The sequence below is a fragment of the Chiloscyllium plagiosum genome, unplaced genomic scaffold (assembly GCF_037043375.1).
Source record: "Chiloscyllium plagiosum isolate Xiang-an unplaced genomic scaffold, Cpla_swu_hap1 HiC_scaffold_12, whole genome shotgun sequence".
Taxonomy (NCBI): Eukaryota; Metazoa; Chordata; class Chondrichthyes; order Orectolobiformes; family Hemiscylliidae; genus Chiloscyllium; species Chiloscyllium plagiosum.
The window spans coordinates 36,946,144-36,970,633 of record NW_028270150.1 but is presented as its reverse complement, the minus strand read 5'-3'; the positions used below and the strand labels follow the sequence as shown (position 1 = coordinate 36,970,633).

General features: G+C 43.3%; 1 protein-coding gene across 50 annotated transcripts in view; it reads left to right on the top strand.

Moving 5' to 3' along the window:
* abi3bpa (ABI family member 3 binding protein a) overlaps positions 1-24,490 on the top strand; it is a 350,635-nt gene that overhangs the window by 91,013 nt on the left and 235,132 nt on the right. For all 50 annotated transcript variants that reach the window (XM_087992632.1, XM_087992642.1, XM_087992635.1 and 47 more), the window contains one exon: positions 21,619-21,682. In XM_087992632.1, coding sequence (XP_087848758.1) covers positions 21,619-21,682 — 64 coding nt within the window. The remainder of the gene's footprint in view (positions 1-21,618; positions 21,683-24,490) is intronic.

The following is a 24,490-nucleotide window of genomic DNA, read 5'->3' as shown; positions in this document are numbered from 1 at the left end:
AAGCAGAAAGGACTTGTGAGGACGCCTCAACAGAGAGGAGAAAGTGAGGTCTGCAGATGCTGGAGATCAGAGATGAAAATGTGTTGCTGGAAAAAGGCAGCAGGTCAGACAGCATCTAGGGAACAGGAGAATCGACGTTTCGGGCATTAGCCCTTCTTCAGGAATTCCTGAAGAAGGGCTAATGCCCGAAACGTCGATTCTCCTGTTCCCTAGATGCTGCCTGACCTGCTGCCTTTTTCCAGCAACACATTTCCATCTCACCTCAACAGAGAGGCACACAGAATTGCCTGCAGGGAAATCAACAGTAAAGGTTCCTGAAATTAGTCAGGTCATTGGGGTAGATGATATTCGCTCTGCAAGATTTTTTTTTCAGATATGTTTGCTGTTGTGATTCCAGTGGCCCTGCTATAACAAGAACATCAGAAGAGACAATTCAGCCCCTCAACCTTGCTCCAGCATTTAATACAATTATGGCTGGCCTCATATCAGCATTAATTCATGCCTACTCCCCAAAACCCCTCAATTCATTACTAACTAAAATGTGTTTCCTGCATAAGTACATTCAGTGTCCTGAAATCCGCCACATTCTGGAGAATTCCACAGATTCACAATCTTTAGAGAAATTTTGTAACTCCTCATCTCTGTTTTAAATTTGCTATCTTTATACTAAAACTATAACCTTTCATTCTAGATTGCCCAACATAAGGAAAAATCTTTTTATGCCTTCTTTATCAATCCCCGTTAGCATCTTTATATACCTCATTCTTCTAAATTCCAGAGTGTAGGCCTAAACCCTGCTCAAACCCTCATCATAAGATGAGCCCCTGATCTCTGGAATCAATTAGTGAACCTCCTCTCAACTGCCTCTGCAAAAAATGCCACAGAGATCAGTATCCCGTCATCCAAGTCATGCTTTATTTCCATATGGAAATTTTTTGATACTGATCCAGCTTCCTCAGATCCAGTTCTTGGAGTGAACAGAACCTTTGACATTCCTGTTTATATCCATCAGCTAGGGCTCCTTGATTAGATCAGATTAACAGCCCCAGTCAGAAGGATGTTGTGAAACTCGGAAAGGTTCTGAAAAGATTTACAAGAATTTTGCCAGGGCTGGAAGATTTGAGCTATAGGGAGAGGCTGAATAGGCTGAGGCTGTTTTCCCTGGAGTATTGGAGGTAAGGAGTGACCTTATAGAGGTTTATAAAATCATGAGGGACATGGAAAGGATAAACGACCAAAGTGCTTTCCCTGTGGTGGGGGAGTCCAGAACTAGAGGGCATAGGTTTAAGATGAGAGGGAAAAGATATAAAAGGGACTTAAGGGACAAATTTTTCATGAAGAGGATGGTCCGTGTATGGAATGAGCTGCCAGAAGACGTGGGTGGAGACTGGTACGATTATAGTGTTTAAAAGGCATCTAGAGGGGTAAGTGAACAGGAAGGGTTTAGAGGGATTTGGATCAAGTGCTGGCAAATGGGACTAGATTAGGTTAGGATATCTGGTTGGCATGGTTGTGTTAGGCCAAAGGGTCTGTTTCCATGCTAGACATCTCTGTGACTCTAATCAGGGAACTCATAGTCTATGAGGTCCTCCTGGCTGATGTCATTACAATCACTACATCCCTCCCCCTCTGAGTTCAAGCACATTGGCTGGTTCTTTGTTTGTTGCTCCTCCTGAGGCATTTCAGCATTGGGTTAGGTACCTCTAACTCTGCCTCTGATACACTTGGTGCGTAACACAAAATAGCTTGCCTCTTGCACCCAGAGCATCTCGGAATAAATTCATGCTCCTCTCCAGGTGGCGAAGATGTCGAGATGGCGACACCTGCCATGTCCATCTCAGATTCTGAGGTATCTTCAATATTTGACAGAGAGGGAGCACCCATGGGTTCCAGCACAGTTGGAGAGGCAGTCGAGAAGCCCATCATGTTTGCTTCTGCACCGTTTGCGAGTTTGCAGCTTTCATATGGTCCACATGCTTGCTCAGGACCATTGTGCCTACCTGAACTTCGTACGTCACTGGACCTGATCTCACATTGAACATGCCTCTTACCCATGCGGATCCATTCCCATGGTTTCTACACTAAACTGTGTCTCCCTGAAGCTAGCTGTCTCGCTTAGCTGAGTCTTGTGTCCGGCATTGGCGATCCTTGTGCTTGCTGTTCCACCCAAGCTCTGAGAAGATCAGATTTAGCCTGATGCAGAGTTTTCTCCCCATGAACAACTCTGCTATCGAGTCATAGAGATGTACAGCATGGAAACAGACCCTTCGGTCCAACCTGTCCATGCTGACCAGATATCCCAACCCAATCTAGTCACACCTGCCAGCACCTGGCCCATATCCCTCCAAACCCTTCCTATTCATATACCCATCCAAATGCCTTTTAAATGTTGCAATTGTACCAGCCTCCACCACATCCTCTGGCAGCTTATTCCATGCACATACCACCCTCTGCGTGAAAATGTTGCCCCTTAGATCCCTTTTATATCTTTCCCCTCTCACCCTAAACCGATACCCTCTAGTTCTGGACTCCCCAGCCCCATGGAAAAGACTTTGTCTATTTATCCTATCCATGCCCCTCATAATTTTGTAAACCTCCAAAAGGTCACCTCTCAGCCTCCGACGCTCCAGGGAAAACAGCCCCAGCCTGTTCAGCCTCTCCCTGTAGCTCAGATCCTCCAACCCTGGCAACATCCTTGTAAATCTTTTCTGAACCCTTTCAAGTTTCACAACATCTTTCTGATAGGAAGGAGACCAGAATTGCACGCAATATTCCAACAGTGGCCTAACCAATGTCCTGTAGAGCCGCAACATGACCTCCCAATTCCTGTACTCAATACTCTGACCAATAAAGGAAAGCATACCAAATGCCTTCTTCACTATCCTATCTACCTGCAAGTCCACTTTCAAGGAGCTTTGAACCTGTACTCCAAGGTCTCTTTGTTCAGCAACACTCCCTAGGACCTTACCATTAAGTGTATAAGTCCTGCTAAGTTTTGCTTTCCCAAAATGCAGCACCTCGCATTTATCTGAATTAAATTCCATCTGCCACTTCTCAGCCCATCTGGTCAAGATCCTGTTGTAATCTGAGGTAACCCTCTTCGCTGTCCACTACACCTCCAATTTTGGTGTCATCTGCAAACTTACTAACTGTACCACTTATGCTCGCATCCAAATCATTTATGTAAATGACAAAAAGTAGAGGGTCCAGCACCGATCCTTGTGGCACTCCAGTGGTCACAGGCCTCCAGTCTGAAAAACAACCCTCCACCACAACCCTCTGTCTTCTCCTTTGAGCCAGTTCTGTATCCAAATGGCTAGTTCTCCCTATATTCCATGAGATCTAACCTTGCTAATCAGTCTCCCATGGGGAACCTTGTCGAACGCCTTAATGAAGTCCATATAGATCACATCTACTGCTCTGCCCTCATCAATCTTTTTTGTTACTTCATCAAAAAACTCAATCAAGTTTGTGAGACATGATTTCCCACGCACAAAGCCATGTTGACTATTCCGAATCAGTCCTTGCATTTCCAAATACATGTACATCCTGTCCCTCAGGATTCCCTCCAACAACTTGCCCACCACCGAGGTCAGGCTCACTGGTCTATAGTTCCCTGGCTTGTCCTCACTACCCTTCTTAAACAGCGGCACGTTTGCCAACCTCCAGTCTTCCGGCACCTCACCTGTGACTATCGATGATACAAATATCTCAGTAAGAGGCCCAGTAATCACTTTTCTAGCTTCCCACAGAGTTCAAGGGCACACCTGTTCAGGTCCTGGGGTTTTATCCACCTTTAACTGTTTCAAGAAATCCAGCACTTCCTCCTCTGTAATCTAGACATTTTTCAAGATGTCACCATCTATTTCCTTATAATCGATATCTTCCATATCCTTTTCCACAGTAAATACTGATGCAAAATATTCATTTAGTATCTCCCCCATTTTCTGTGGCTCCACACAAAAGCCGCCTTGCTGATCTTTGAAGGGCCCTATTCTCTCCCTAGTTACCCTTTTGTCCTTAATATATTTGTAAAACCCCTTTGGATTCTCCTTAATTCTATTTGCCAAAGCTATCTCATGGCCCCTTTTTGCCCTCCTGATTTCCCTCTTAAGTATACTCCTACTTTCTTTATACTCTTCTAAGGATTCACTCGATCTATCCTGTCTGTACCTGACATATGCTTCCTTCTTTTTCTTAACCAAACCCTCAATTTCTTTAGTCATCCAGCATTCTCTATACCTACCAGCCTTCCCTTTCACCCTGACAGGAATATACTTTCTCTGGATTCTTGTTATCTCATTTCTGAAGGCTCCCCATTTTCCAGCCATCCCTTTACCTGCGAACATCTGCCCCCAATCAGCTTTTGGAAGTTCTTGCCTATTACCGTCAAAATTGGCCTTCCTCCAATTTAGGACTTCAACTTTTAGATCTGGTCTATCCTTTTCCATCACTATTTTAAAACGAATAGAATTATGGTCACTGGCCCCAAAGTGCTCCCCCACTGACACCTCAGTCACCTGCCCTGCCTTATTTCCCAACATAGGTCAAGTTTTGCACCTTCTCTAGTAGGTACATCCACATACTGAATCAGAAAATTGTCTTGTACACACTTAAGAAATTCCTCTCCATCTAAACCTTTAACACTATGGCAGTCCCAGTTGATGTTTGGAAAGTTAAAATCCCCTACAATAACCACCCTATTATTCTTACAGATAGCTGAGATCTCCTTACAAGTTTGTTTCTCAATTTCCCTCTCACCATTGAGGGGTCTATAATACAATCCCAATAAGGTGATCATCCCTTTCTTATTTCTCAGTTCCACCCAAATAACTTCTCTGGATGTATTTCCCTTTTAAATCTTACCCCTCTCACCTTAAACCATTATCTGGCCTCCATCCTGACAGCTTTGCATCAACTCTTAAAAACGGATCAGTTTTGGAAATGGTTGCTTCGGGATACCATAGGGAAGTGAAGAAACAGCTATCATCCTCTAAGGTGTTGGCAGACTATGATCCCAAGCGAGATCTGGTATTGACATGCAATGTTTCCTGTGTGGCTTTGGGCTAGTATTAGCTCATACATGGCCCAATGAAGAGGAGAGCCCATTAGGGTAAGTATCGAGGACTTTGGCTAATGCAGAGCATAAATAAGCTCAGATAGAGAAAGAAGATTTGGAGGACATATTTGGAGTCAGGATGTCTCACCAATATCTTAACAGACATAATTTGTAATAATAATGGTCCACAAACACCAGCTAGGTCTACTTAAAGGGAAGAAACAGTGCCACCCATGGCTTCAGGCTGAGTTCAGCCATGGAAACTAATATTAGTGTGTACAATGACAAGTTGAAACACTGTTCAAGAGGGCAAGTAGAAAATGTGGGTGCATTGGTACTGCCACTGGAAGAGTCCATAATGGTTTTAAATTTTCTGGACACACTTCCAGTCACAGCTGACATTATTAGATTTTGGACACAGAAAGATCTGGTCCCTGGAAACGGGAGCAGCTGGTGGTGATGGGGGAAACCAAAGGGCCGTCACAACCAGAATTGAAACCTCTTTAGACATGGAGAGACTGACTGGTTGGGAAGGGCTGACTGAAGAAGGGCTTATGCCCAAAATGTCGATTCTCCTGTTCCCTGGATGCTGCCTGACCTGCTGCACTTTTCCAGCAACACATTTTCAGCTCTGATCTCCAGCATCTGCAGACCTCACTTTCTCCCCAAGCTCAGTCAGACTGGTGAAGGTGTCCACTTCCATTGCAGTACCCTACAACTCATAAGTCCTACTTGCTGCATTTTTCAATAATAAATCTAGTTGTACTGCATGTTTGAAGTCCGGCTGGTCTTCAGCTAGTAGGTGCTTTTGCATGGTTACATCATTAATCCCACATACCAAATGATCTCTCAGTATCTTATTATGGATTTAACCGAAGTCGTCTTATCCTAGTCAAAAATCCCGATACAGATTCCCCTGGTTCTCGAATTGCTGAGTAAAACTGATAACATCTCAAAATTAAAGGAGGCTAGTGGTTATAATATTTCTAAACTAAATCTGTAACTCTTGAAAGGTTTTATTATTATCTGATGCCTCAGGGCAAGTTAGGTTCCGAATAGCCAAAGAAGCTGCAGGTCAACAAATTATCAGGAGAGTTATTCATTGCTTTTCCTCTGCCCCAGTTTTCTTTGCCCAACAAAAATAGAACATTTTTTCCACATAATGGGCCAAGTCTTCAACGGCAGGATCGAACAAGTCAAGCTTCCCAAAGAACAGCATGATGCCAGAAATGCTTACCCCAACTTAAAGACGACTATCGCGAGTGAATTTCTTCAGGAGCGTGCTTTTCTCTGGTTGTCATTGAAGTAACACCACAGCCGCCAGTATCCCGTCACCAAATCACCCTTTATTTACACGCGGAGAGTCCTTGATACTGATCTAGCACTCTCAGAGCCAGCTCTCAGAGTGAACAGAACCTCTGACACTCCTGTTTATATCTGTCAGCCAGGGCTCCCTCATTGCAGCTCTTAATGTGGCCCAATCAGTGAACTCATGTCCTATGAAGTCCATTTAGCTGACCTCATTACAGCTTCAATACAACTACATCCTTCCTCAAGTAAGGGGACCAAAATTGTCGCAGTATCCAGGTACAGTCTTATTAATGTTTTGTACAGTTACAGTCATTGTGGCATAAAGCCTCCAGCTCCACTAGTCTTTCAATAGTTTGATAGGAGGCCACCTCTAATGAGCTGCAGAGCTCCACATTCCTTACAACAGTGGGAAACTGAAACTGCTGATGCAAAATAGTCTCAAAGTGGGATCTTAACTGCCCTAATTGGCAACCCACCTCAGTGGACTGGGCAGCAGCATCCAACTTCCACCCAGCTGTCTTGGAATTACTTGTGGAGTGCAGGAATGAGCTGGGAGCTGTCCAGCTATTCCCCCCTTATTTTCACAGTCCCTTCCACCAACAATCCCATCTTTGTGTCCAGGAAAATTCAGCTCATTGTCTAAATATGACAAACCAAATATTGGTTTAACAATACTTCCAAAACATAGCACATCTGGTAATATTTTGCTCCCTTATTACTGAAGTGGAATATTAACTTCAATTATGGCACAAGTGTTTCTATCAAAATAATGGCGAGGCTATAGAACATATTGCAAACAGTTCAGCAGCTACATGCAAGGGGCACTATAAGTTGCAAATTGAGCTGCGGGGCTCTCTATTGGCTTTGTGAAAACGCCATCTCTGGCTCATGACTGAAAAGCATTAAATGACATGAAGTTGCTGTATTATCATAATAGATATGAACTGAACACAACACAGAAAACCCAGTTTTGTTCATTCCATTTCAATAATTTTTTCAAAAAGTTGTTAAATGTTAATTCATGCCAATCAACTTCTCTGGCACTGAAAATTAACTGTTGCAAAACTGTGTCATATTACTTCAGGTTTTAGAAGATTTTGAAGATGTCAAATTGTTTCACTTTTTAGTTCTATGCTTTTCTTCTTTATTTTATGATGTGGAGGTGCCAGTGTTGGATGAGGGGGTGGACAAAATTAAAAATCATATGACACCAGGTTATAGTCCAACAGGTTTATTTGGAAGCACTAGCGTTTGGAACGCTGCACCGTCAGCTAACTAGCTATCAAGTGATTTTTAATTCTCTCTATTTTAATCCAACCTTCCTTGTCCTCTGTTTTCCTCTTTCTGTTCTAGATATGACATTTAATTCATTCATTTTAATTTACAATTTCTTCTCAGTCCTTACCATTATGTGTATAAGATCCTGGGGTGTGTTGCTGAACAAACAGACCTTGGAGTGCAGGTTCATATTTTCTTGAAAGTGGAGTCGCTGGTAGATAAGATAGCCAAGAAGCATTTGGTATGTTTTCCTTTATTGGTCAGAGTATAGGAGTTGGGAGGACATGTTGTGGCTGTACAGGACATTGCTTAGGCCACTTTTGGAATATTGCGTTCACTTCTGGTCACCCTCTTATTGGAAGGATGTTTTGAAACTTGAAAGGGTTCAGAAAAGATTTACAAGGATGTTGTCAGGGTTGGAGACTTTGAGCTACAGAGAGAGGCTGAATAGGCTGGGGCTATTTTCCGTGGAGCATTGGAGGCAGAGGGGTGATCTTATAGAAGTTTATAAAATTACGAGGGGCATGGATAGAGTGAGTACTGAGGTCTTTTGCTGGGGTGGGAGAGTCCAAAACTAGCTGGCATAGGTTTAAGGTGAGAGAAGAAAGATTTAAAAGGGACATAAGCAACAACTTTTTTCACACTGAGGGTGGCGCGTGTATGGAATGAGCTGCCAGAGAAAGTGGTAGAGGCTGGTACAATTACAACATTTAAAAGGCATCTGGATGGCTATATGAATAGGAAGGGCTTAGAGGGTTATGGGCCAAATGCTGGTAAATGGGACAAGATTAATAGGATATTTGGTTGATATGGAGGAGTTGGACCGAAGGGTCTGTTTCCATGCCGCATATCTCTATGACTTTAAATCTGTATTGAGCTGTAACTTTCACAATCCTTCAAACTGCTTAGTTAAGGAGATACATTTGTTCTGTGCAGTCATGGCGCAGCCTGGGTTTCCTTGCTGTGCTGTTAGCAGCATGCTTCTGCCTACCATGCAAAAAACTGTAAAACTCTAAATCTGCAAGCGCAACTCAACTAACAGAGGACACTGTTAGATTACATGCCTTTTGAGGTATTGTGTTTGTCTGATGATGGATCTGAGCCCAAAGTCTTTTAAAGCAGAAATAATCAAGTTATCAACGAAACTAAGTTGACACTATTAGGTCATCAACCTATTTTTAAAAATTGTTGACTCGAGATTTAATTGGAGAAATCTATTTCTTCAGAGGTTATGCTTTTATGAGAAGCTATTGTTCCTGTTCAGCGACATACAGCAATTATATATGTTCCAAAAATCTTGGAAAAATCAATGATAATAAGGACAGGACTGGATCACATTTCAATCATATTTATATTTCATGTTTATAATCAACTTTTTAAAAAATTGTTCATCCCCCTGATAAAATGACTAAGCTTGGAACTAAGTTCAAATGAGTCCAATTTGAAATCTACCTCAAAAGAAAGTCTGAATGTTGCTCCAATTTGGATTTTTCAAATTTGGATTCACAATGTGCAGTTTGCTGTTTTTGTGATGTGTTCAGCATATGTGGTACCTTTCATGGGTCTTGCAGCATCTGCTGCCAGTAATAGAAAGGATTGACTACCAAACAGATTGTTTTTTATTCGCACTTTATTCCTCCATTCAGCTAATGAACCCAATTATCACAAAGTCCATAGGTTATTTAAGTTCTAATAAATCTCCATGTTTTTCCCTGACAATTTTCCTAGAATCCATTTCCATAATGGTTTAACCTCAGTGATAAGGGAATAAAATTGTACTGTTGAAATATCTTCCTAGCCTTTTACAAGGATATTTGTTTCTGACAAATTTATGTCACTTCTAATGTATATGAAGAAAGTTATTTCCACCAATTTATTACTATAGTTCTGTCAATTTCAGAGACCATTTATCTACATGATTGAAAATATGAATTGAACTATAGTGGGAGCAAGCTTATGTGGAACATGTTCAAAATTTGAGTGTCTTTTTCTCTTGGTGAGCTGCCTAAGTCAGGTGTGCCTGACGATCTGATTACTTACTTACAGTGTGGAAACAGGCCTTTCGGCCCAACAAGTCCACACCGACCCGCAACCCACCCAGACCCATGCCCCTTCACCTAACACTACGGGCAATTTAGCATGGCCAATTCACCTCACCTGCACATTTTTGGACTGTGGGAGGAAACCAGAGCACCTAGAGGAAACCCACGCAGACACGGGGAGAATGTGCAAACTCCACACAGTCAGTCACCTGAGGCGGGAATTGAACACGGATCTCTGGCGCTGTGAGGCAGCAGTGCAAACCACTGTGCCACTGTGCCGCCTTTGGCCACTTTATTGCTCACAGGCCTTAGGTTTCCTTGTTATTTCAGCAAATCAGTCCCTGCTCGTACATAAGAACAAAAAGTGCTGGAGAAACTCAACAGGTCTGCAGCAGCTGTAAAGAGTGAAATAGAATTAACATTTTAAGTCTAGTATGACTCTTCAATTCTGGAGCATTCAGTCTGTTTCTCCTTCTGCAGATGCTGCAGAGGTGCTGAGTTTATTCTGTGATTTTTTGTTTTTATTTCAGATTTCCAGCATACATGGTATTCTGCTTTTATTTCAGTCCCTGTTCTGTTTAATACTGATCCAATGGGTTCTTTGGAAATATTCAGTATTAAAGCTTTAATGTGTTTCCAAAGTTCTTCTACATTGAAATCAGCAGTGAGATCTGGAAGGTTCCTTGACATCTATCTCTGTAGATTGAAGACTCAAAATTTATTTGATAGTTTGTCTCTCATCCATCCTTAAGCTCAGGCTTGAAATGGAAGCCTAGCTTTGAGTGAATGAGTTGATGATCTCTATGACTCTACAATGCTGTGTGTCCCTTATGTCACACTGGCACAACAAACTGTAGCCTATCAAGTGCCAGTGTTCAGAATGAGGACACATCTATGTAGTCTTGAAATGATCTTTCTATTGAAAGAAATTATTGGTTACAGACAGCTGCTTTTCTGCAGAGATCCAACAGTAGACAACTTACCATCATGCATGCAGTAAACATAACCTGAGGAACATGCAAAATGACTGGAAAACTCTCAAATGTGTGCTGATATTGGCAACAAAAGAAGCTTCTCAGAAACACTGCAATTTGTCTTTGGACCAGCATGGAGGAGAAAGTGAGGACTGCAGATGCTAGAGGTCAGAGTCAAGAGTGTGGTGCTGAAAAAGCACAGTAGGTCGGGCAGCATCCGGGGAGTAGCAGAAGCAACATTTTGAGCATAAGCCCTTATGCCAATGGAAAGACATTTCATATCAACATGAAGTCAGAGCAGAGCACATTAGAATACTTCAAAATCAAGGATAAAGTGCCATCAACCACATCAAATGACAGCCTAAGAGAAACTGGATAGGAGACTAATTCTGGAGGATACTGTAACCACCATCAACCAAATGAAGTGCAACATAGCTCCAGAGTTGATGAAATTTCACCCAAAACCTTGACGCATGATGGTCTTGCTCTACGTTCCAAGCTGTATGAGTTTGTCATGATCTATTGAAACAAGGCTGGATTCCACAGGATCTCTGTGATGCTATTATCATCACTTTGTACAAAATTAAGGCAGTAAATTCAGATACTCCAACTACAGTGGGATCATCATCCTTTCTATTGCTTTGGGGGGGGGGGGGGGATCCTGGACAGAATATTTTGAGCAAGCTGGTACCTACTGTCATGAAACAAAATCTCTGAGAGAGCTGATGCAGTTTCAGGGCAAACAGGAGCACCATAGACATGGTATGTATATTCAGAGAAATATAAAAGAAGTGTTTCAAGCAAAACAAAGACTTATACATCTCTTTCATAGACCTTGTCAAAGCATTTGAAACTGTCAGCAGAGAGGGACTTTGAAAAATCCTTGAAATACTTGGGTGTCCACCCAGGTTCCTGGTCATGGTGAAGCAGTTCCATGAAAATCAGTTTGGACAAGTCATACACAACAGAGACCTCTCAACTCCCTTCCAACTTCACATGCATGAGGCAGGAATATGCTGACCCAACTTTATTCAACATATTTTTCAGCATGAAGCTGCAGCAATTAGCAGAAGACCTTGAAGAGGGAATTTACAGATTTTTCTGGACTGAAGGAGACCCTTTCAGCCTCAGGAGTTTTCAGATTCATACAGAAACACAAGGAAAATTCATCTGAGAACTTATTTTAACAGATGACTGCAAGTTCCTGGCCCACAATCAGTCAGATTTGCAATATGTAATTGTGCACTTTTCTGAGGTGGCACTGTTCTTGAATTAAGTCATGATTTGGAGATGCCGGTGTTGGACTGGGGTATACAAAGTTAAAAATCACACAACACCAGGTTATAGTCCAACAGGTTTAATTGGAAGCACACTAGCTTCCGGAGCGATGCTCCTTCATCAGGTGGTAGTGGAGGGCTCAATCCTAACACACAGAATTTATAGTAAAAATTTACAGTGTGATGTAACTGAAATTATACATTGAAAAATTGATTGTCTGTTAAGCCTTTCATCTGTTAGAATACAGTGATAATTTCATTTATTTTATGTGTAAATCACAAAACCTTTTTTTTAAAAAGTTGCATTCTCAGGTTAGCTGTTAAGAATGGTGATAGCTAGACAATATGTTGAAGTTGTTAGCCTTCTGTGTTCTCTGTCTATGCCATGATGTTTAGATTGATTCTAATCTAAAAAGTGAGATAACGGAGTTTTACATAAATTCATGCAGTTTTTAAGCTCAGAGTTCTACATGAATGCATGCAGTTTTTGAGCAAAGTACAATGTAACCCTGCAAGTACAAATTCACCCCACAAAATATGTGTGCATGTGGGCCTTTGTCTGTCTGTGTGTGTCTGTCTGTCTGGGTTGGGGGTTGTGACTGTGAGAAAGTGTATGTGTGTGTGTGTAGTGAGTGCAGAGTGTCTTAAGTCTGTGAGGGGGTGCATGTGTAAGTATGGGAGTGTGTGTGTCTGTGAGAGTGTGCATGGGTGTCTGTGTGCACGTGTGTGTATGTGTGTCTGTGTATGTACGAACCTCATGGAATAGTCCAAAACAAAGTAAACCTGAAACAAACATTTCTCCCTCCAGTCTAAGGATGTTCTCCCCTAAGCTTTTTAAAAAAAAAACCCAGAATCCTGGAGGTACAATTGTCTACCTTGCTAAGTGGTAAACTCTTAACATAAACTAAAAACCATTCAGTTGCTGAAATAGCACTCAGATTCTTTTAAAATATATCACTATGGCTACATAAATACTTGTAAGTTATTAATTAACTACCAACACACTGAAATCCCATGAGTGACTAACAGAAAATTAAAAACCAAAACTAAATAAATGACATTAAAAAATTAGAATCATAGAATCCCTATAGTGTGGAAGCAGGCCATTTGTCACATCAAGTCCGTACTAACCCTCCGAAGAGCATCCCACCTCGACCCACTCCCTTATCCTTGTATTTCCCATGGCTAATCCACCTAGCCTGCCCATCCCTAGATATTATGGGCAATTTAGCACGGCCAATTCACCTAACCTGCACATTTTTGGATTGTGGGAGGAAACCCAGAGCACCTGGAGGAAACCCACACAGTCACAGGGAGAATGTGCAAACTCCACACAGACAGTTGTCCGAGGTTGGAATAACCTGGGTCGCTGGCACTGTGAGGCAGCAGTGCTAACCACTGAGCCACCATACCGCCCTACATTAACAAGTGTACATATATACAACAGCAGACCAATTAAATGGTGAAGAAACAAATGATTGTTTGGGTAGGTTAGGGTGAAGGTTTAGGAAGTGTGACGGGAACAAGGGTATGATAGGAAACGCCTGGTATTACAAAGTTAAAGCAATAAAGAGCACAGTGGTAGCTGAGGGAGTATGATTATGGAAGATATTAACAATCATGGATAGATAAAGTGGGAAGGAAGCTATTGAGAAATATTCTTTCCATTGAATCCTCATAAAATTTAGTCTGAAACTATCAGTGTTTCTTTACCCCATCACCTTACACTATGCCCTCTTTCATTGTCACTGGGACAAAAAACAGAGATTACATCTGAAAAAGACAAGAAAACAGAGAAAAAATATTGAGGACAGTCAGAAATAAAGGAGAAGATAGAAAACAAAGCAATAATACTGAGATGGTAGAAATAAGTTTTAAATTCTGCAATAATTCTGTAATCTCACCAGAAATTGTCTAATGTATACATGAACAGATCTGATGGGGACAAAATCAGAGTCAAATGTAAGTTAACTTTGTTTTCTTTAGAATGATGGTAAGCCTGTAATTCTCCAATATTGCTACTGACCTTACAATGATGTATTCTACATCTTGCGTTAGCCTGTCATGTGTACAATCATCAACAAACTTGTTTGTAAATGGGCTTCTTAAAAATCTCCAGAAAAATGGACATCTTTGGGAAAAAGAAGCCTCATGGGAAGAAGGAGTAGACAGACAAAGGATTATGGACAAAATACTTCATTCCATGTAAATACTTCCTTGTTTGATCTTGAAGAATATAGAAAGTAAATTAGTGTCAAAATTGAAAACTGGAATAAAACTAGAATGTTATAGAAATAGTCAGGAGGGCAGCCAACATTGTTACAGTGGGATATAGAGCTGACAGCCAGAGTATTCTTACCCCAAAGCTGGCGAGCTTGGAGACATGACATGTAATTTATTAGGAGGGGCTGTGTTGTATTTATTCTCCACCACCTTTCTGCCTCCACTGGGATTAGTTTCTGGGCAGCAAGTCACATTGTTGATCTTCCCATCCCAACACCAGTTGAGACCCTTAGTGGCGAGTTAAGGAGCATTTAAGGGCCTCAGTCCAATGTCACTGGGATTAACCCAGCTGCAGATGGCTTTGACGTTGGTCACAATAGCTGCTACTCTGTAGGCAATTTGTCAGCTTCGGGGTGGCATGGTTCCTCAACCAAAGCTAATCAATATCTGACTGAGGGGCAGGAATGCCCACTAGGAGCCAAGACCTGCCCTTCCATCTGACATCCTGGACTTTTCCCTTTGTGACCTCAACACGATCATTACTCTCCCAAGCTCACTTACTTTTGCGCTTGATCCTCCCTGAGCGTAGGTCTTTATGGGTGTTCTTCTGATAGCAACTCTAGCCTCCTCTGTGCTGCTGCTGCTGAGTGAGTGTAAGAGCTGCTGGCCTCTATTTGGCAGATGGCTCAGGGGGTCCTTCTCTTAAAGAAGGTCTCTTTCTGGCAGGAGAGACCTCCAGTGCCTCAATAACATTCTGCCCATGATTTAGGTTGATGACCATTTGTCAGATCGTTTCTGATGGAAAGTCATCAAATTGAAACCTGCTTCTCTCTACATAGGTGTCACCTGACTCTCTGAGTATTTCCAACATGTTTTTGTTATTGAGGTTGCTCAAGATGAAGAATTTGTCAAATATACAAAAGCTGAACTGTGTGCTTATTCTTGTGGTTTTGGGCATCAATCACCGCTATTGTCATTTGTACAGTTCTGAGACTTGAAATGGTAGTCTAAGCTGGCGTATTGTATAGAATTAAGGCTATATGTTCAGTGGTGCTGTCTTACAGATGGGAAGATAAACCAAGGCTTCACCTCTCCTTTTAGGTGGGTGTAGAAGATCCTATTGCACTATTCAAAAAATTGGTGCCGTGACCAACATTCTTTCAACCCAACTAGTGTTAACACTGATTTTCTTGCAATCTATTCCACAGCTCTTTCTGCTGTGCAGCAGGTTTCAAAATCTCAACAAAAAATGCAGATGCTGCAAATCTGAAACAAAAACAGAATTTGCTGGAGAAACTCAGCAGGTCTGGCAGCATCTGTTCAGAGAAGTCAGAGTTAACATTTTGGGTCTATTGATCCTTCTTCAGAAAGTTTCAATGTCTCCCTGCCTTCACTGATGCAGAGAAAACGATTGAGGAAAACCCAAGCCAAACTCTTCATGACTGGAGAAATGCCATAAAATGCATTGTTAACATATGTATGGGTTCTTCGTTGACATACCCATAGAGTCAATGGACTGCCATTGTTTGTACATGGCGATAAAATTTATTGACATCTTCTGATTCAAATGTTTTTCCGTTCTCCTTCATGCTTTCCTGTTCATTGATATGTCTTCCACATGAAAGGAAGCCAGATTTGTAGAAATTGTTAATTGTACCACCTTAGCCATAGTTTCTTCAGTGATACTGGATAAATGCAATGTCTCTACATTACTGAAATCTGCAGAAACCCGTACTCAATTCCCTCATCAAGCTGGAACCATAAAATGTGCACTTTGACACTTAATAATTTGTACTGTGGGAAACCGAAGAGAGACAGGTTAGGTAAGAAACCTGCATTTCCTGAAATTCAAAAACTTAATTTACCATCTCTGACAAATAACTTTTAGTCGTTTTTTTTCCGATACTGCTCCCAAGTTCTGCCATCTAGTCCTATGCTGTTTTATTTTTATTAGTAATTTAAATAATTCTTTCATTTTGGATTACAAAGCCATGTGTACTACTGCAGGCTGAATTTTTTTTTGAGAGTGATCTGAAGTTGATGATCCCAATTGAAACATAGTCTGGAATAAAGCTGCAAACTGATCTAATGAAAGTCTTTTACTTGCTGTTAAGTTAGATATCACATAACACTTTGCGTTGTGCAATATTATCATTTTCCTGCCTGCAATCACTAACTGTTCAGGCAGAGTTGTCTCACTCAATTTTGTCTCTGAATGTGTCTAACAAGCAGTTGCTGCATTTCACTGTCTGGGGGATGGCATACCAACTGTTTGCTGTTACAAAGCAATGATATAGTAGGGGGTAGGTAGGGGGGAAGGGGTAGCTGGATAAATGTAACTGATTGATTTAGCCTTCATTTCCCAAAATGAAAGGTGAGACTGCATCATTCATTTAATTTTTCTTTGCGTTCATCAAGTGTACTTATGTTTCCAGCATAACCTCTGTTTTTCCTTCTTTACAAAGCCAGAGCATAGACACTGGGGAATCTCTCAAGGAAATTGAGCTACAGGAAGCTATCCAACATCACAGTTGTACAATTTTCTGAATAATTTCTTAATTCATAACATGGATTATTTTACTTGTTCCTACATTTGAGCTATCTCTGAAATAAACTTCACTACATTTATCATGTTCACTGCACTTAGCTTTGGCTGCTCATCAAATATTCTTTCCACTCGTCTGGAAATTAATAGGAAAATGCTTTACAATTACATTCTTTGTGTATATGATTGAAATGTTTATACCTCAGTACACCCTTTGAGGCCTCACTTCAACAATTCACTGACAATAAGGTTAACTATAGAGGCAAAATTAACTTTTTGTGAACCTTTATACCTAGAGCCAGATTTAATGTAGCCCTGCATGTCAGAATGCACAGACCTGATCCTATGAGAAAGGTTCCTGTGTCAGACTCTCCGAATAGGAAAATACCCCTGAATAGTTCAGAGGTTAGGAAGAACTAATGCAGGATTCCCAAATTCCCAACTGCCAATTATCGCATAAGAACTTTACTGATGCATTTCGGGTGGAAGCCCTTCATAAGGAATGAGGCTGGGGTTGGAGAGAAAAATAGGAGGGGGCTGGGGCTGGGGAGAAGGTAGCTGAGAGTGCAATAGGTGGATGGAGGTGGGGGTGAAGGTGATAGGTCGGAGTGGAGGGTGGTGCAGATAGGTGGGAAGGAAGATTGACAGGTGGGACAGGTCATGAGGACAGCGCTGAGCTGGAAGGTTGGAACTGGGGTTAGGTGGGGGGAGAGGAGATGAGGAAACTGATGAAGTCCACATTGATTCCCTGGAGTTGAAGTGTCCCAAGGTGGAACATGAGGCGTTCTTCCTCCAGGCGTCAGGTGGTGAGGGAGTGGCGGTGGAGGAGGCCCAGGAGTGAGAAGGGGAGTTGAAATATTCAGCCACAGGGCTATGGGGTTGATTGGTGCAAGTGTCCCAAAGATGTTTTCTGAAGCGCTCTGCGAGAGGCAGCTGGTCTCCCCATTGTAGAGGAGACCACATCAGGAGCAATGGATACAATAAATGACGTGTGGAAGTGCAGGTGAAACTTTGATGGATCTGGAAGGCTCATTTGGGGCCTTGGACGGAGGTGAGGGGGGATGTGTGGGTGTAGGTTTTGCAATTCCTGCGGTGGCAGGGGAAGGTGCCGGGAGGGGAGGGTGGGTTGTTGGGGGGTATGCACTTGACCAGGTGGTCGCGGAGGGAATGGTCTTTGCGGAAAGTGGATAGCGGTGGAGAGGGAAATATATCCCCAGTGGTGGTGTCCATTTGTAGGTGGTGGAAATGTTGGTGAATGATGTGATTCATGTGGAAGTTGGTGAGGTGGCAGGTGAGGACCAAGAGGATTCTGTCCTTTTTGCGGTTGGAGGGGTGAGATTTAAGGGCAGAGGTGTGGTACATGGATGAGATGCATTGGAGGGCATCTTCAACCACATGGGAGGGGAAGTCTTCTTGGGAGCAGATGCGGCAGAGGTGGAGGCATTGGGAATATGGGATAGCATTTTTGCAGGAGGTCGGGTGGGAGGAGATGTAATCCAGGTAGCTGTGGGAGTCGGTGGGTTTGTAAAAATATTTCAATGTTGATTTGGTCATTGTTGATGGAGATGGGGAGGTCCAGGAAGGAGAGGGAGGTGTCAGAGATGGTCCAGGTGTAGTTAAGGTCAGGTGGAATGTGTTGGTGAAGTTGATGAACTGTTCAACTTCCTTGTGGGAGCACAAAATGGCACCAATGCAGTCATCGATGTAGCGGAGGAAGAGATGGGGAGTAGTGCTGGTGTAACTCCGGAAGATGGACTGTTCTATGTAGCCAACAAAGAGACAGGCATAGCTGGGGCCCCTGTGGTGCCCATGGCTACCCCTTTCATCTGGAGGGATTTGGGGTATTTGAAGGAGAAATTGTTGAGAGTGAGGATCATCCTCATGACTTGTCCCACCTGTCCATCTTCCTTCCCAACTCTCTGCTCCACCCTCCGCTCAGACCTATCATCTTTACCCCCACCTCCATTGCACTCTTAGCTACCTTTTCCCAACCCCACTTCCCTCCCACTTATCTCTCCACCCCCAAGGCTCCCAGCCACATTTCTAATGAAGGGCTTTTGCCTGGAATGTTGATTTTTCCTGTTCCTCGGATGCTGCTTGACCTGCTGTGCTTTTTCAGCACCACTCTAATCTTGACTCTCCAAGCATCTCCAGTACCCACTTCTGTATAGATCAGCGGGGCTCCACCCTGGAGGCTTCCTGCCTCTATTCTTGATGAAGGGCTTTTGCCTGAAATGTCATTTTTCCTGCCTTGAAGGAGTTATCTCCTCTCTCCACAAGAATCTCAGTGAGTCTCTCTCTCTCTCACTGCAACCCCCAGGTCCTGTACTCTTTGCTACCTTCTCCCCAGCAACCCTCCCCCCACCCTCCCATTTATCTCACCACCCTGGAGGCTTCCTGCCTCTACTCCTGATGAAGAGCTTTTGCCTGAGACATCGATTTTCCTGCTCCTCAGATGCTGCCTGACCTGCTGTGCTTTTCCAGCACCACTGTGAACTAAACTCTGGTTTCCAGCATCTGCAGTCCTCACTTTTGCCCACTTCTGTATAGCCAGAGTAAACCTTCTTATTACTCGTGGTGTGGAGAGTTCATTCTTGGAATTTATGCAACATAGCTTTCTGGAGCAATATAGTCAGGAACCAACAAGGAAATAGGCCCCTCTGAATCCAGGTCCTTGGGGCTAGACAGTTGGCATTGCGCGTCTCCCATTTTCGAGATGTAGGCAGGCTTTAAATAATGCAGGATTATCCTGTTGAGGTATGTACGCACTCATCAGTTATAGTGGGCTGTACACTACAACTAGTGTAAATGTGCAAGCAGCATGAATATCTTGTGCTGCCTGTGTCACAACCAGTGGGCACTGGTTAATTAGGATCTCTGCCTGTTTCTGGGACTGATTCAATTTTGTTGCCAATCTTCAGGAATGGTCAAAAAATATTAACATAAATAGCACAAATATAAAATTATGACAGTAATTAACACATACAAAACTGGATATACAAAAGAGAGATACATTTCAGCTGATTTCCTAGTCTCTGGTCAAATCCAGGCAGACACCTTGCAGTAGAGAGTTTGAAAGAGGTAGAGAATTGCATGTCATTTTAAATTACAGACTGGTGAAAAACCATTGCTGAGGGCTTCTCAAAAAGGCTAAGTTAATAAAGTCAAACTCCCACGAAAAGGATCATGTCGAAAAATTAAAAATACAAGGAAAGGAAGCATATGTAACATCCCACTAGATAGAAGTCTACATCAGTAATGTTTTATTTTTGACTTAACCCTTAAACCAGGAGTACTTTCACAAAACGCCCAGTTGCCTCAGTCAGCTGATCTATGACAGAATTGTACCAGCCTATGGGAGCAGGATGGCAGGTATGGGGACCAATACAGTCATGGGTGTCTGATTATCTCCCACGTGCAATCATACCACCTTGGGCATTTTACTGATGATCAGACTGGATGTGGAGACACTACCTCCTACAGCCAATTTACATAATGAAAAGCCCAATTAGGGCTCAGTTGTTGTTTTGCTGATGGGACAACATCAGTGTGGGAAGGCTGCCAGATTAATGGGATAGTTTAATAAGAAGGAGCGGCAGGCAGGGCTGGTACCCATATGAACTCTGCAAAAGCATTTACAGGAGAGTCAGAGTTGAAAAGGGTGGTAGAGAAAAGCACAGCAGGCCAGTTGGCATCCGAGGAGCAGGAGAGTCAATGTTTCAGGCCGGAAATGAGCCTGCTCCTCAGATACTGTCTGACTTTCTGTGCTTTTCCAGCACCACCCTTTTTCAGGAGGTTTGACAGTCCAATTAGATTAGATTCCCTACAGTATGGAAACAGGCCCTTGGGCCCAACAAGTCCACACCGACCTTCCGAAGAGTAACCCACCCAGACCCATTCGCCTACCCTATATTTACCCCTGACTAAGGCATATAACACTATAGGCAATTTAGCATGGCCAATTCACCTAACCTGCACATGTTTGGACTGTGGGAGGAAACTGGAGCACCCAGAGAAAACCCACACAGATACAGGGAGAATGTGCAAACTCCACACACAGTCACCCAAGGCTGGAATCAAACCCGGGTCCCTGGCACTCTGAGGTAGCAGTGTTAACCACTGAGCCACTGTGCTACCCCTCCTTAGCCTGGTAAAATTTTCAAGTAATTGTTTGCTTGCCAATAGAGCTGTCAAGGTCCCCTGTAATCTACAGCAGACAGCAGATCTGCTGATTTCTGTTTTTTTTAAATTAACCTATTTTTCTAATCAATCTGTCCAGAGATGTTATTATACACCTCTGGAGCAGATCTGATGTGCTTCTAATCCTGTGATTCGACTAGTGGCACCTGGAGACCTTTAATCCAGAGCATCATTGATTGGACAGTGGGCCCACAGGTGGCCAATTAGGAGGCCCGTGGTAAATTCCTGAGCAAATCACCAGGGCAACAAGTGCAGGATCGAGATCTATGTTTACCCAATCCCCTCAAAAAGTTCAACCTTTGTGTTTTTGACTAATATTCCACTGATGAAAACAAATCTTACAATAAGAAACTTGCTGAAATATTCAAAGTAATTTTGATGCTGCTGAATTATAAGTTGTTTGCTTTGTCCTATTTTTAACCTGAATCATTATTTTTCACTTTTTCTCTCCATTCATATTTCAACTTTGACTTCTCTCTTCTACCAATACTAACCTTTCTTTCTTCATTTCATTCTTTTATTTACTTTTTTCTTCTCTGCTTACAAAAACATTTTATGCACCAAATTAAATATTGAAATTTTCAATTTCCAGTGTAAGGCAACTGATTATTTTCAATGCATTATTTTTATAATATATGCATCTTGATTAAAATTGTTCACAAGTTGAATATCGATGAATGCCATTCATAACAACTTTGTTTTCCTTCAGCTACCAGGGGAGACTAATATTATAGGAATAAAAGACAAAAAGGGCCCAGTTGCATCCTATCCAGGTAAGCCTTTTTACTGTACTAAAGCTATTATTAAAAATAATACTTGTATTGCAGTTTCTGATAATAGGGACGTCGACAATTAGCACAATTAAATGACCCATTTCATCAACTTCACAAAACCAAATGTTTAACTTGTAAAACCAAATTGAAAGAAACACTGTTCCCCATTGTCTAATGTTTCAGTTAATGGCATAGTTTATCTTTAAGACATGCTGAGGCGTATTATCTGATTGACATTATTCCTGTAAGAACACTTATACTTTTGTTAACTCTTATATAAGTTGATTCTTGTTGCCCTCAGATTTTTTAAAAAATTATATTTAATTTTCAATTTACAATGAATCTAGAAGAACATGGGAGGGGATTGTGATAAGTTTATCATTGTTCTTATTTATTACATCCTGACTTTGTAGCTGTGTACTCAAGAAAATGCCAAATCACTCCAAAATGAATCAGTTAAATGTACTGACTACAGTTTAAGCAAGGTTGCTAAAGAATTGTGCCATCAGCTACTTCAAATGGTTGGAACCTCCCTGTTGATGCCTATCTATAATACTATAATTACCTGCAATAGTCCATTAGAACTTTTGCCTGAAGCTGTAGATTAACAACTAATCAACATCACAGTCACGTTCCAGACTATAGACCTCGCATTTAGTAATGCTAAGTGCTGAAAGGGATCTTTGCATCAACATACTGCACACATTGCTGAACTTTTGTTAGGTTAACACCATTCAGTCCTTCATCAGGAATAAAGGCAGAGAGCCTGAAGCGTGGAGAGATAAGCTAGAGGAGGGTGGGGGTGGGGAGAGAGTGGCATAGAGTACAATAGGTCAGTGGGGAAGGAGATGAAGGTGATAGGTCAGGGAGGAGAGGGTGGAGTGGATAGGTGGAAAAGGAGCTGGGCAGGTCGGACAAGTCCGGACAGGTCAGGGGATCGAGTTGCTGGAGGTTAGAAGCTAGGATGAGATGGCTTCCAACCTCATAGTCCGGGAACCCCGCACTGCCCGGTTCTACCTCCTTCCCAAGATCCACAAGCCTGACCACCCTGGCCGACCCATTGTCTCAGCATGCTCCTGCCCCACTGAACTCATCTCTACCTACCTCGACACTGTCCTATCCCCCCTAGTCCAGGAACTCCCCACATACGTTCGAGACACCACCCACGCCCTCCACCTCCTCCAAGACTTCCGTTTCCCCGGCCGCCAACGCCTCATCTTCGCCATGGATATCCAATCCCTCTACACCTCCATCCGCCATGACCAGGGCCTCCAAGCCCTCCGTTTTTTCCTCTCCAGACGTTCCCAACAGTACCCCTCCACCGACACTCTCATTCGTTTGGCCGAACTGGTCCTCACCCTTAACAATTTCTCCTTTGAATCCTCCCACTTCCTCCAGACCAAAGGGGTAGCCATGGGCACACGTATGGGCCCCAGCTATGCCTGTCTCTTTGTTGGCTACGTAGAGCAGTTGATCTTCCGTAATTACACCGGCACCACTCCCCACCTCTTCCTCCGCTACATTGATGACTGCATTGGCGCCACCTCGTGCTCCCGCGAGGAGGTTGAGCAATTCATCAACTTCACCAACACATTCCACCCTGACCTTAAATTTACCTGGACCATCTCTGACACCTCCCTCCCCTTCCTGGACCTCTCCATCTCCATCAGTGACGACCGACTTGACACTGACATCTTCTACAAACCCACCGACTCCCACAGCTACCTGGATTACACCTCTTCCCACCCTACCTCTTGCAAAAATGCCATCCCGTATTCCCAATTCCTCCGCCTCCGCCGTATCTGCTCCCAGGAGGAGCGGTTCCACCATAGAACACACCAGATGGCCTCCTTCTTTAGAGACCGCAATTTCCCTTCCCACGTGGTTAAAGATGCCCTCCAACGGATCTCATCCACATCCCGCACCTCCGCCCTCAGACCCAACCCCTCCAACCGCAACAAGGACAGAACGCCCCTGGTGCTCACCTTCCACCCTACCAACCTTCGCATAAACCAAATCATCCGCCGACATTTCCGCCACCTCCAAACAGACCCCACCACCAGGGATATATTTCCCTCCCCACCCCTCTCCGCCTTCCGCAAAGACCGTTCCCTCCGTGACTACCTGGTCAGGTCCACGCCCCCCTACGACCCACCCTCCCATCCTGGCACTTTCCCCTGCCACCGCAGGAACTGTAAAACCTGCGCCCACACCTCCTCCCTCACCTCTATCCAAGGCCCCAAAGGAGCTTTCCACATCCATCAAAGTTTTACCTGCACATCCACTAATATCATCTATTGTATCCGTTGCTCCCGATGCGGTCTCCTCTACATTGGGGAGACTGGGCGCCTCCTAGCAGAGCGCTTTAGGGAACATCTCCGAGACACCCGCACCAATCAACCAAATCGCCCAGTGGCTCAACATTTCAACTCCCCCTCCCACTCTGCCGAGGATATGGAGGTGCTGGGCCTCCTCCACCGCCGCTCCCTCACCACCAGACGCCTGGAGGAAGAAAGCCTCATCTTCCGCCTCGGAACACTTCAACCCCAGGGCATCAATGTGGATTTCAACAGTTTCCTCATTTCCCCTTCCCCCACCTCATCCTAGCTTCTAACCTCCAGCAACTCGATCCCCTGACCTGTCCGGACTTGTCCGACCTGCCCAGCTCCTTTTCCACCTATCCACTCCACCCTCTCCTCCCTGACCTATCACCTTCATCTCCTTCCCCACTGACCTATTGTACTCTATGCCACTCTCTCCCCACCCCCACCCTCCTCTAGCTTATCTCTCCACGCTTCAGGCTCTCTG